Below are 12,638 nucleotides of genomic sequence, written 5' to 3' on the forward strand. Positions count from 1 at the left end.
AGATAGTTACGAAAAAGAATTGTCAACTATAAAGGAGATCGCATCCAAAAATGGCTATAGTGAAACATCAATCATGAAAATTCTTTATAAAAAACGCCTCGAAAGAACGAGAAAACTTCTATATAAATCGAGTGAAGCTATGGACGGAAACCTTCGCTGGTGTAAACTCCCCTACTACGGCTACATCTCCCAAAAAATAGGTAATTTCCTCCCGAGGGACAAACTTAAGATAGCCTACTACAACATCAATAATCTTGGGTCCTTCCTAAATAATACCAAGGACAAGGTGGATAGGGTCAACAAAAGTGGTATATACAAATTGAAGTGTAATGACTGCAGTGCCACATACATCGGACAGACAGGCAGATCCTTCCTCACACGCGCGGGGGATCACAAACGCAGCCACCGCACGGGGAATTTAAAACAATCGCACTTTGCGAAACATTTGTGGGAGGAGGACCACTCCAGCGACTTCCACCCGGAAATACTACACGTCGTGGAAAAGGGAAGAAGAATGGACAAATGGGAAGAACTGGAGATAAGAAGACACATGAAGAGTGGACATTTAGTCAACGAAATTTTATTTGAAAATCACTCCCCAATTTTGGAAATCTCCTTCAGGAAATAACATGTGCCAAAAAACCCCTGTAGCATGCCTCTTTTACCCTCCTCCAACCTCCTCATTCAGCTCACCCCAAAAACTTCCTTTCTCTTTCACCTCCCCCATGCCACCTTCCCCCCCCCCCCCCGCCAACGGACCTTTACCTGCCAGCCACGCGGCTTAAACCCCCCCCCCCTAACCCCTCTCCCTCCCATTAGCCATTCACCCCACCCACCCTCCCCCAACATTCCTTTCCGAAGAGTGTATATATATACAACCCTGTGCCCGAAAAATGTTTGTACCTGATGATGACGCCGTTGCGTTGAAACCGGTAGTACGAATAAAAATTGTGTGGAAGTTACAAAGTATATTCATTTAAACGGAATAAAGTATAATTGGGATACTGGGCACATGACTGTGAGCACGTGTCGAAACGGGCAAAATTGAGATTTTGGGTGCTGGGGTTGCATTTCATGTGGAAACGAATTGTGAGGGAGATTTGCTTTACCCAGATATCATTAATAATCATACGTCAGGTATATATTTAATAGCTTTCTAGTGAAGGGCGACGAGAAAAAATAACTAATGACCACCATGAAATGTGGCTACACTCCGTGGCCTAGTAGTTTCAATTCGAAAATGTACAAGCAAAATGCGGCACTGGATTGCCAGTGGTTGTATGAAAAATACAAACCATTACCGCATCATTTTTTCACTATGGTCCCCATGAAGAAGGCCAATGGTGCCCTGATGAAGGCTTCTTGTATGCTTGAGCAGAGTTCTAAAGTCACCTTTGTCTTTAGAGATGATAAGATATCCACTGTAGCGCCCCTAGACATGTGCCATTTACGGGCCAGGGGTGCCTGGGTGAATGGAAAGCTAAACTACAATGAAATGGGAACTGTGAAGCAATTTTTGACATGAGTGTAGTTAATATGTTTAATAAATGAAAGCAATATAAATTTTTTAAATTTTATTTTGCTCACATAGGCCATACATCCTTGAATTTCATCCCTTTGTAACCATATTGAAAAGGGCGAACTCTATCACTCAATAACACCCTTTTCATATCCTCCAAAAAGAGAACCAATCTTTTCTGTTTCACCGTGTGCAACTGGTGATTTTTAGACCTTATGTTGTATTGATCCACAAATATTCTTTTGTTGGCCAACAATGTATCCTTATGATCTTGAAATGTTACACGCCTACCCCCCTCAAGGGTATTCGCTGAGAATTTAGTACCTTTCTTTTTTAAATTACACCCAGCTTCAAAACGGATGGTGCATGTTTTTGTCCTCAACCCTATAAATACAATTATTTTCCTATGCCCACCCTCACAGAGCGGCCTCCTGGTGTGTCCCTCTTGTTTTGATGACGCAATCATCAGGAACATCTTTATAATCAAACAGCGGGCATAGAATCCGATCGAACAACATCGTTACCAGTGGATGATGCTGACGTTTCCTGAAATGCATCATCGAATGATCGGTACCTGTGCAGGATACTTCATTGCAACACTACGCAACAATTTCAGAGTGTAAAAATCATTCGCCTTGTTATCTTTAAACACAGTATGCACACAGTAAAAAAATTTATATTTGCGTAGTTTGCCCTCCCCAGACTACAACCTTGACGTCGTGAAAGGGCTTCTGCGTTCCGATGACCCCTAGAGCTGTGCTGGCGGGAGTAATAATAATTTCTCCCGGTAGGGTCACCCATGCCAGTTAGGTCAAAGGTTAGGAGCCACACGAAAGGTAGTCCACGCAGCGTCTGTTCCTCAGTGAGGCGGCTGCAATGGCGTCCGGCCCCAGTGGGGCGGCCAGTAAGTGATGGTGTCCCGTTAAAAACACTATTGAGGAAGGCACCGGGAAACAACTTCAATTATCATTCCCAAGATTTACATGATGGACAAAACCGAGATTTTGAGTCCTGGCAACTACGGGGTTCGGCCCAATCGCCTGTGTGTCGTGCCCGGCAGCGGGGGAGGCAAGGCTTCCGCGGTCATCATCCCACGAAACCCTTGCAAGGGAAAACAAGCAGCAGCAGGACAGAAGACGCAGGAAAAGAAGACCAAATTAGTTAGAATAGGAACGTGGAATGTTAGGACAATGATGAGGACAGGGAAATTGGAGAATGTTAAGCGAGAAATGGGAAGGGTAAATATAGATATTTTAGGTCTATGAGAGGTGAGATGGAAAGATAGCCGGGATTATTGGAGTGATAAGTATGGAAAAATATACAGCGGCGGGGACGAGAGCCAACGAGGGGTTGCCATAGTATTAAATGAAGAGGTAGGGACAAGCGTAGTCAACATAGAGCAGGTAAAAAGATAAGGCAGGGGCGGTGGATTAGAACATGGAATGTAGAAGCATTAAATGGTTTGAAAAGGAAGGATTACAAACAGGCGGTAGGGGAAATCATGGAGGATGGTAGAGAGCTAAGTACTATCGAAGAAAAATGTCAAAGTTTCAAGAAAGGTTTGTCTAAAGCCGCAAAAGACACTATTGGAACCGTTAACACTAAAAGTACTAGGAAACCATGGATCACTGATGAGATGATTACAAAGATGGATGAGCGGCGAAAATGGAAAAATGTAAATACAGACTTAGGCAAAACAAAGTACAAAGAATTAAACAATAAATTGAGGTGGGAAACAAATAAAGCAAAAGAAGCATGGTGTAAGATGCAGTGCGAGGATATGGAAAGTCTGCAGAGGAAGGGTGAAATCGGTGCGCTGTACAGAGAAGTTAAATCTTTATCGGGAAGTAAGAAAGGGAGATCAACAATAGCGGTTCGAGATAAGGCGGGTAAGGTAATAGTTGACGCAGGAAAGATCCAAGAGAGATCGAAGGAATATATAAAAGAACTGTATAGTAAAGAGCTTAGACCAACAAAGTTAGACTTAGAAAAGGAACATGACGTAGAGAAAGATAGCTTAGGTCCAGGCATACTAGACAATGAGATAGAAAAGGCATTAAGGGAGATGAAACTAAATAAGGCCGTGTGGGTGGATAACATTCCCGTGGAACTTTTAAAAGGCTTAGGAAAATGTGGGAGGAAAAGGCTAAATGGGCTGATCCGTAGTATTTATGAGGAAGGAATCTGGCCGGAAGACTTTGTGAGATCCGTTTTAGTTCCTATTCCGAAAAAGATAACGACTACATCATGTAAAGACTACAGGACGATAAGTTTGATATCCCACGCAGCTAAAGTTGTTCTCAGGATCATAAACAAAAGGATAGAGAGTAGGGCAAATGATTACTTAGGGGATGATCAGTTTGGGTTTAGGAAGGGGAGAGGTACGCGTGATGCCATTGCAGTAATGAGATTATTAATCGAGAGGAATATAGAACACAACCAGGAGGTATTTGCCTGTTTCGTAGATTTCGAAAAAGCGTTTGATAGAGTGAATTGGGAAAAACTAATGAGTATATTGCAGAAAATAGGAATGGATTGGAGGGAAAGGAGGCTAATTCGCAACCTGTACATGTCTCAGACTGCTCAGGTGGAAGAGGGGAACGGGGAGTCCGGTTGGGCAGTGTTAGGAAGAGGTGTAAGGCAGGGTTGCCCATTATCACCGTTGCTGTTCAACCTGTATGCAGGGGAAATGATCAAAGAGGCCTGGGAGGAACTGGTGGTAGGAATGAAAGTGGGTGGGGAATTCGTAAAATCAGTTAGGTTTGCTGATGACCAAGCTTTAGTTTGTCAGTCTGCCAAGGGGCTGCAAGCGTTGCTTAGTGAATTGGAAATTCAGTGCGACAGGTATGGGATGAGAATCAATTTTAATAAAACAAAGGTTATGCGATTTTCTAGAAAGAAAAAGGCTAAGCTTAACATTAGAATAGGAGGGCAAAAACTAGAGCAGGTAGAACAGTTTACGTATCTCGGTAGTGTTTTGGACCAACACGGTCAAAGTAGTACGGACGTAAGGAGAAGAATTGCGCTAGGCAAAGAGGCTTTCACAAGGAGGAGGGAGTTGATGACGGGGACGTTGAGCAAGGATGTTAAGAAAAGACTCGTAAAAACTTTAATTTGGAGCGTAGCTATGTACGGCACGGAAACGTGGTCATTGAAGCAGGAGGATAGACGTAGACTGGAGGCTTTTGAAATATGGGTGTGGAGAAGAATGGAGAAGGTGAAATGGACAGAGAAGAAAACAAATGAGGAAGTACTTGGTATGGTGGGCGAGGAGAGGGGTTTGTTGGGAGCAACCCTATGGAGGCAGGAAAAGTGGCTGAAGGGGGCATTGACCGGCAGTGGGATGTTGAAGACTGTGATTGAGGGGAGAATGTTGGGCTAACAAGGAAAGGGAAGGAACAGGATAGGGATGTTGGCCGGGATGAAGGGAGGAAGAAGGTACTCAGAGCTGAAGAGGGACCTGATGTAAAGTAAGACGTTGTGTTTAGCTAGGGGTCACAAATTATTTAATTAGTAATTATGTCCATCCAAAAACCTACCTTAACCGGTAGATTATCCAATAATAATAATATAAATAAAAATATATATATATATATAATGGGCTGACACAACATAACACAAATAGAAAAGAATAGACACATATAAAAGAACACTTACACGGTAAATTGTTCGAGCTTTCGGCCCTCTCAGGGGCCTTCTTCAAGAGAGACTGAATATATGCTATGGATCAGGAGAGGGGAAAGAGTTATGGGCGTGGAGGGGAGGTGTGGAGGGGAGGTGTGGAGGGGAGGTGTGGAGGGAATGCTGGGAGGGAAATTAAATATGGCGGTTAAGGGTGGGAATTTTAAAGGAACGGAAGGATAGTATGTAGGCGGATTCACGAGTTCTCACCTCTATGTTGGTAGCTGAGTCAGGTAGGGATTCTAGGATGCTGAGGGAAAAACACTGGTCGAATGAAAGGTTGTGGGAATTGGCGTGTGAAGGGATAGGAAGAGAAGAGAGTGAGGCAGAATTACAGGAGTACCGGTGACTCGTGAATCCGCCTACATACTATCCTTCCGTTCCTTTAAAATTCCCACCCTTAACCGCCATATTTAATTTCCCTCCCAGCATTCCCTCCACACCTCCCCTCCACGCCCATAACTCTTTCCCCTCTCCTGATCCATAGCATATTTTCAGTCTCTCTTGAAGAAGGCCCCTGAGAGGGCCGAAAGCTCGAACAATTTACCGTGTAAGTGTTCTTTTATATGTGTCTATTCTTTTCTATTTGTGTTATGTTGTGTCAGCCCATTATTGTGCCGCTCGTATGAGTTTTTCCGGACAATCGATATATATATATATATATATATATATATATATATATATATATATATATATACACACACACATATCTGTATATGTATACATGTGTGTATACATATGTATAAATATAAATGTATATATATAAATATATAAGTAATATATATAATTATATATCTATTTATATACACACACACACACACACACACAAGCGCGCACACATGCATTTTCATGCATTTGCATATATATATATATACACACACATATCTGTATATGTATACATGTGTGTATACATATGTATACATATAAATGTATATATATAAATATATAAGTAATATATATAATTATATATCTATTTATACACACACACACACACACACAAGCGCGCACACATGCATTTTCATGCATTTGCATGGTGTGCTAAAATACGGGACAATTGACTAATTAGGTACCAAATGTCAGCACTATACACCAATAAATTAATAGGGGTAAATTATAAATAAAGGAGTGAAACAATATTCCTTTCAACAACCAATAATGTGTTATTACTTTCATGCTTTACCTGCTTTTCTGATATCTTTGTCTTATTATGTGCCCATCTTCTTGGCAATGTAGATTCATTTTCACATTAGTTGAAAGGCTCTTGTTGCAACAGGCACACCATAACTTTTCATTTGATTTAATTTTGTTAACATTATCTCCAAATTTATCAATTATTTTCAAAAACATCCTCTGATCAACAAATTTTTGGGATTCTCTTGCATTCTTAGTTGTCTTCTGAAGACTCGCTGAAAATAAAATTAACATATTCTAACCAAATAGAATGTTGAAAACTTTCTTAATTATTATACGCCTGGTAAAATTCTCATTTTTTACCCAGAATTCATGTACAATCATCCTATATCAACAATGAATAACATACATTTATCTGGAAGAGATTTACATTGATGAATATATGCCTAAGATTAAAATGTTTATGGAACTGCATTTCCTGCAAATCTATAGTTTATTTCTGAGAGTGAAGTCCACAGACAAACATGCAAAAATATTGTCAAGACACAATGTATACGTACCATTTCCATTCCTTGGGCTCAGCTTTTTATTTCCATTAACGTCAGGGGTATCAAGATTTGGTTTGACAACTTTCCCCTGATATATCTCCAGAAAGGTTTCAATGTTTGGCAGATGAAAACGCAGCACATTTGACTCAACACCATTGATTCTCAGAATAAGCCTCTTCTCCAAGTACATGCATATAATTCGGGAAAGGGATGGGAAGCTACACTTGTTGGAGGCCTACAAATAGAAACAGCAGTCCAACAAAACACTGGGAACAATTGATAAGAAACAATATTGACACAACATACAGAGACTCTGAACAGGTGAAAAAGTGAACACAAATTGTATGGGACAGTTAGTGACATCTACAATCATTATTCATCTTGGTTGATGAATCACTCAAGAATGGCAAGAGCTATTTATCACTCTCGTACTGTGCTGCCACAAGTGGGCACTCCTATCGTTCCTTGCCTACTTTACCTTACCTGGCACTGGTGGTGAAGGGAACGGTTGGGCAGCACGGAGAGAAGAACGAGAGAGGTGGTGTAGGCTGGTCAAGCAATGCAGGGAAAATAAGTTTATGTCTACAAATACTATGTTTTCCATTCCACAGAGAGCACACATGCAGAGAAGGCAGATAGATTCTATATGGGCAGGAAATAGATACAGAAACGCAGTGAAGCGGGTTTGTAGTCTCCCAGGTGCAGATATCTACAGCGACCATTAGTTGCTGCTTGGTGCAGAAACCAAGATGATATGCGAAGGATAAAAAGAGCTGAAAAGGTCAAGACGTGGGATTTGAATAAACTAAAGGAACTGGACAGGGAGGATATCGGTGTGATGATGTATGAGATGCCATGAGAGTAACTTTCAACAAAGTCGTAGAGGCTTTCCCAAGGAGGAGTGAGTTGACGACAGGGACAATGAGTAAGGATGTTAAGAAAAGGCTCATCAAAACTTTGATATGGAGCGTACTAATGCATGGTGCAGAAACATGTTCATTGAAGTAGGAGAATAGGCATGGATTGGAGGCTTTTGAAATGTGGGTGTGGAGAAAGGTGGAGTGGAGGGAAAGGAAAACAAACGAGGAAGTGCTGGGTATGGTGGGCGAGGAGAGGGTATTGCTGGGAGAAATCATAAGGAGGCAGGGAAAATGGATGCGAAGCTTATTGATCGGCAGTGGGATGAAGACTGTAATAGAGGGAAGAATGTTAGGCAGGTGAGGAAGGGGCAGGAATAGGATAGGGATGTTGGATAGAATGAAGGAAGTATTTGGAGATGAAAAGAGGTATATTAGAGAGTAGAATGTGTGGCTGTATTTTTATGAGAAACAAAATATTTATTTGGTAGTTGTGTCCATCCAAGACCTATCTTAACGGGTAGATTACCTATAGTAAATATGCCACTTGTCTCTGGGTATATACTGAATTATGAAGGATTTTTTTGTTTAAAGCAATTTTGTTAAATCAAAGTAAACTGAACTTGATTAGGAGACATATTGATGCCCCTAGGGGCATCAATATGTCTCCTAGGGTACTTCAGCAATGAATTTTTAGCACTCTCAATTAATAAGATCAGGACATCCTGATGATTCCTTGAAGCAACTTTCCCATTCCATTTTCCTATATTCCTTCATCTTTTTCAACAAAATCACTGTTAATCAATCTAAAAGTCAGCCAAGATATAGGAAAGAACTCACATGAGTTCAATGGCAAAACTTGAATACTAACCACTGGAAAGCTTGTAGCTGAAATGTAGCCATCATGTCTTATATAGCAAACTAAATTGGACACAAGAAACTAAGTCCAATGGTGCAATATGAAAATTTCCACAGGGGAGACTCCTTTCTTCTTACACATTGACTGGCAGAGAAAAAGCCACTCAAGGAATGAGGGAATGGCACAGGGGAAGATACAATCCTGACTGCCGGCCAAGACGGTCTGATTCAAGAATGCAAGTCACCTTGCATTAAGTCTGACATGGAGCATGGCGCTGGTGGCAGACACCAGCAAGAAATGACAGCAGAGCTGATCCCCTCCAATGCCAGTACCACTACAAAATATACATAGAAGACACTAATCCAAAGAGGAAAGCCCAGAGAGGTATTATAGCGAGAAAGGTACCTGCAGGAGATAATACTGGCTTAAGAAAATATCTGTTAATATACCCACTTTCAGGGAGTTGAGTATAAGTAGGGTCTTTTCAGAGCCTCCTAAACATAGGGGGCAGGAGACTAATTAGGGGCCAAGTTGATGCTTCTGCCGGGAAGTATACAGCACATGGTATTTTCTCTTTATAGATGACTAGAACACTACTATTTTTGTCATTTTTTCTACAAAAACATTTTGTACAATTAAAACTATGCACATGTGTTAACTCAGGGGAGCTTAGCAAAAGATTCGAGAGGTTCAAAACAAGAGCTAGTCCTGAGAGGCCTATTAAAGTCAACCACTAAAATTGAAAACAAACTTCCTAAATCTTTAATTTCTCCCTCAACATTCAAGATGAAATTATGTGAACGATTACATAGCAAAATGCTTTTGTCTTAGGAAGTCTTTCAACCCTTTTGCACTCACGACATTTTTGGTTTTCAGGCCCAGGATGCTCACACCTTATTCTGCCAATTTCAAGCTTTTTTTTTCAAATAATTTTTGTTAGTCTGTTTTTAGGTCAACGTTATTAACATTTTCACTGAACATGGAAAAAAATATTTAGTTTTTATTTAAAAATACTTTGGATGTCAAAATAAAAAGTAATTTTATAAAAAATATTTTGTTCCAATTTGGTAATAATAATAATATACTTTGTTCATCTTATAATCATATTCACATTGGTAGATGTCATTTTTCACATTTTTTTTTCAAGACTTTTCATAGGATCATACAGTTTTTCATAGATAAACTATACAGCACTATATACAATCACATAAAATACTTGTATTGAAAATATTTGCATACATAGACCTAATATTCAACTCAGACTCGACCTTATAGTTTTAGGCTAGTAAAGTCGAGCTCATAATACTCCTCTATTGAGTATAAAGGATTGGAGGTAAGCCAATCACGCAGCACCCTGTGGAACAATGCATTGCGGGCTGACTTTACAGATTTTGGAAGCATATTAAACAATTTAATAGGTAGACCTTCAACTTTATAAGTCCTATCTAGCCTACAGTGTGGAAAATCCATATTAGACTTTGCTCTGGTGTTATGGCTGTGAGCGTCAGCCGTAGTGGAGTACATACTCGTATTTTCTTTTACATGAACTAATGAATAGAATATGTATAAATTGTAGACAGTCATAATTTTTAAATTTAAAAAGAGAGGTTTAAAGAGGACTGCCTTTTTCTGCATCACAAAGATTAGCTTAATATCAGATGCATGCCCCCAAAGTCTAATGCCATAAGTGATATGTGAGTAATAGAATGCATAGTAGGCATTAATTAAGTAGTCCTTACTCACATATAATTTCAATTTCCTGAGCAGAAATAAGGCTCGTGCAAGTTTCTTCCTAATGTGTAGAATATGAGCACTCCATGTTAACTTGGAGTCTAAATAAAATCCCAGCAGTTTCACAGGGACAATATCTGGTGTAGCAGATTTTAGTGTACAGAGAAGATGCTGAGTTTTATTGGGATTCATAAGGAGATGGTTGGCAGAAAACCAATCCACTGCCTTTATAAATATAATAGGAACTCTATTCATCGCATCAGAATGATGTGGGGAACTATGTAGGAAAGTAGTATCATCCGCATAGAGGACACAGTCAGTAATCATATTGGGGCACAAGTCATTAATCATGACCAGAAATAAAACAGGTCCTAGCACAGAGCCCTGAGGTACACCATATTTAATATTTAATGGTTTGGACTGTTTACCATTTACATAAACTGACTGCTTACGATCAGATAAGTAGGAAGAAATAAATTTTAATTCAGTATCCTTAAAACCATAATATTTCAACTTATTTATGAGTATTGTGTGATTGACACAATCAAAAGCCGAAGAGAGGTCACATAGTGAGAGAGCCAAACATTGATTACCTCCAAAGCCTTAATGATTTGCTTTATAACATATTCAACAGCTTGAGTTGTACATGTATTGGGTCTGAAACCAAACTGAGTCGGTGTAAATAGATTTAAAGATTCAAAATAGTCCAGGATTTGGGTAAATACAACTGATTCGATGATTTTCGCAAGTGGAGAAATAATTGTAACAGGACGATAATTGTTAGGAGAACTGATATCACCACGTTTGTGAATAGGAATGACCTTGGAAAACTCAACTGATCAGGAAAATAACCAGACTGGAGACAAGAGTTAATGACAATGGCAAGAAGGTATGCTAACCAGTCAATTACAGATTTGATTGAATTATTTGAAAGCCCAAACATATCTTTACAATTAGAATTCTTGAACTTTTTCACTACTTTAATTATATCTATCTGAGAAACTTCTTTCCATCTAAATGTAGAATTGGTGGTTGGAGTATTACATAATAAGCTATTAGCAGTGTTAGCTGAGGTTTGATTAATATTACTTATATCAGCTATAATAGTGTCAACTGAACTAATAAAGTAGTTATTAAAAGATTCAGTCTATTGGAACATCATCACACTTTTTACTTGATCCTGTTTCTTTTTTGATGATAGTCCAGGCTGCTCTGCATTTGTTGGATGCACTATTAATGTAGCTAACATTGGCATGACATTTAGCCAATATTAACTCAGTAGAGTAGTCCTTCTTTTGGTTATCGTAGGCTTTTTTAAGATCATCACTACCACATAGCTTATACTGTTAATATAAGTTGAGTAAATTCCTTCTCTTATTCTCAAGGTCAATCTTAAACCAATTTGCCTGTAGATTGGGCTTATGTTCCAGCTGAATTAATTTCTTTGGAAATGCACATTCAAACAATAACAAGAAATGATTAAATAAAGCTGCAAATTTTCTTTCACAATCAGTATAGGTCAGCAGGGCATCCCAGTCAGTATTATTAAGCAAAGTTATGAAGTCATAGACATGGTGTACAAGTCATCTGTCTAACATACACAGTTTTGGAAGTTTTGTTATAGCTATTAACACACAGCTTAGGGTGCCATAAAAAGGAGATTGCAAAATGCTCAGAGAGCATGGGGTCAGAGACTTTGAGAATAGACTCGGATTTATCAGTATTAGTTATTACATTAACAAGACAGGCATTCAACCTAGTCGGTTCCAAATTGGCGGAATATAAATCAAAGCCCCTGAGAAGAATGTCTAGCTAAGTATGATTCCTTGAATGGCAACCCATGTCAACATTTAAATCGGTTCCTATAACGATAGTTGCACGAAAGTTTTGAAGGTAAGTTAAAACCTTCTCAAGCTGTTCACAGAACACATCAAAGTCTCCATTAGGAAAACGATAAATAGATGCCACAATTAATCTCATTCCTCTAAGTTAAACGGCAACAATTTCAAAATGTAGATCCATACAAAACGATGTAAATCCAACAGTTTACACGGGAGATCATTTTTTAAATAGATGCATACACCACCATTTTTGAAAGATTTTCTACAGTAGATTGAGCCAAGAGTATAGCCCGTTATTTGATATAGATCACTTTCTTGCTCATGTAACCATGGTTCAGAAAGACACAGAATATCATAATTTGCCGAGTTCAAGTAAATTTCCAGGTCACAAATCTTGTTTCTTAGGCACTGAACATTTAACACGAGGAAGTTGATAGAAAAAGAACTAGAACTACCAGAGGTTTTGGGAGT

General features: G+C 39.3%; 1 protein-coding gene across 1 annotated transcript in view; it reads right to left on the reverse strand.

The window, feature by feature from the left end:
- The window catches only part of LOC139692801 (putative helicase MOV-10), a 93,735-nt gene that overhangs the window by 77,911 nt on the left and 3,186 nt on the right, over nt 1–12,638 (reverse strand). The window contains exons 3-4 of the mRNA XM_071591093.1: nt 6,892–7,114; nt 6,381–6,606 (exon numbers count right to left, since the gene is read on the reverse strand). Of these exons, the coding sequence (XP_071447194.1) occupies nt 6,381–6,606; nt 6,892–7,114 (449 nt within the window). The remainder of the gene's footprint in view (nt 1–6,380; nt 6,607–6,891; nt 7,115–12,638) is intronic.

Source organism: Hetaerina americana, unplaced genomic scaffold (genome assembly GCF_022747635.1).
Source record: "Hetaerina americana unplaced genomic scaffold, ioHetAmer1.1.p SCAF_41, whole genome shotgun sequence".
In the NCBI taxonomy this organism is placed as follows: Eukaryota; Metazoa; Arthropoda; class Insecta; order Odonata; family Calopterygidae; genus Hetaerina; species Hetaerina americana.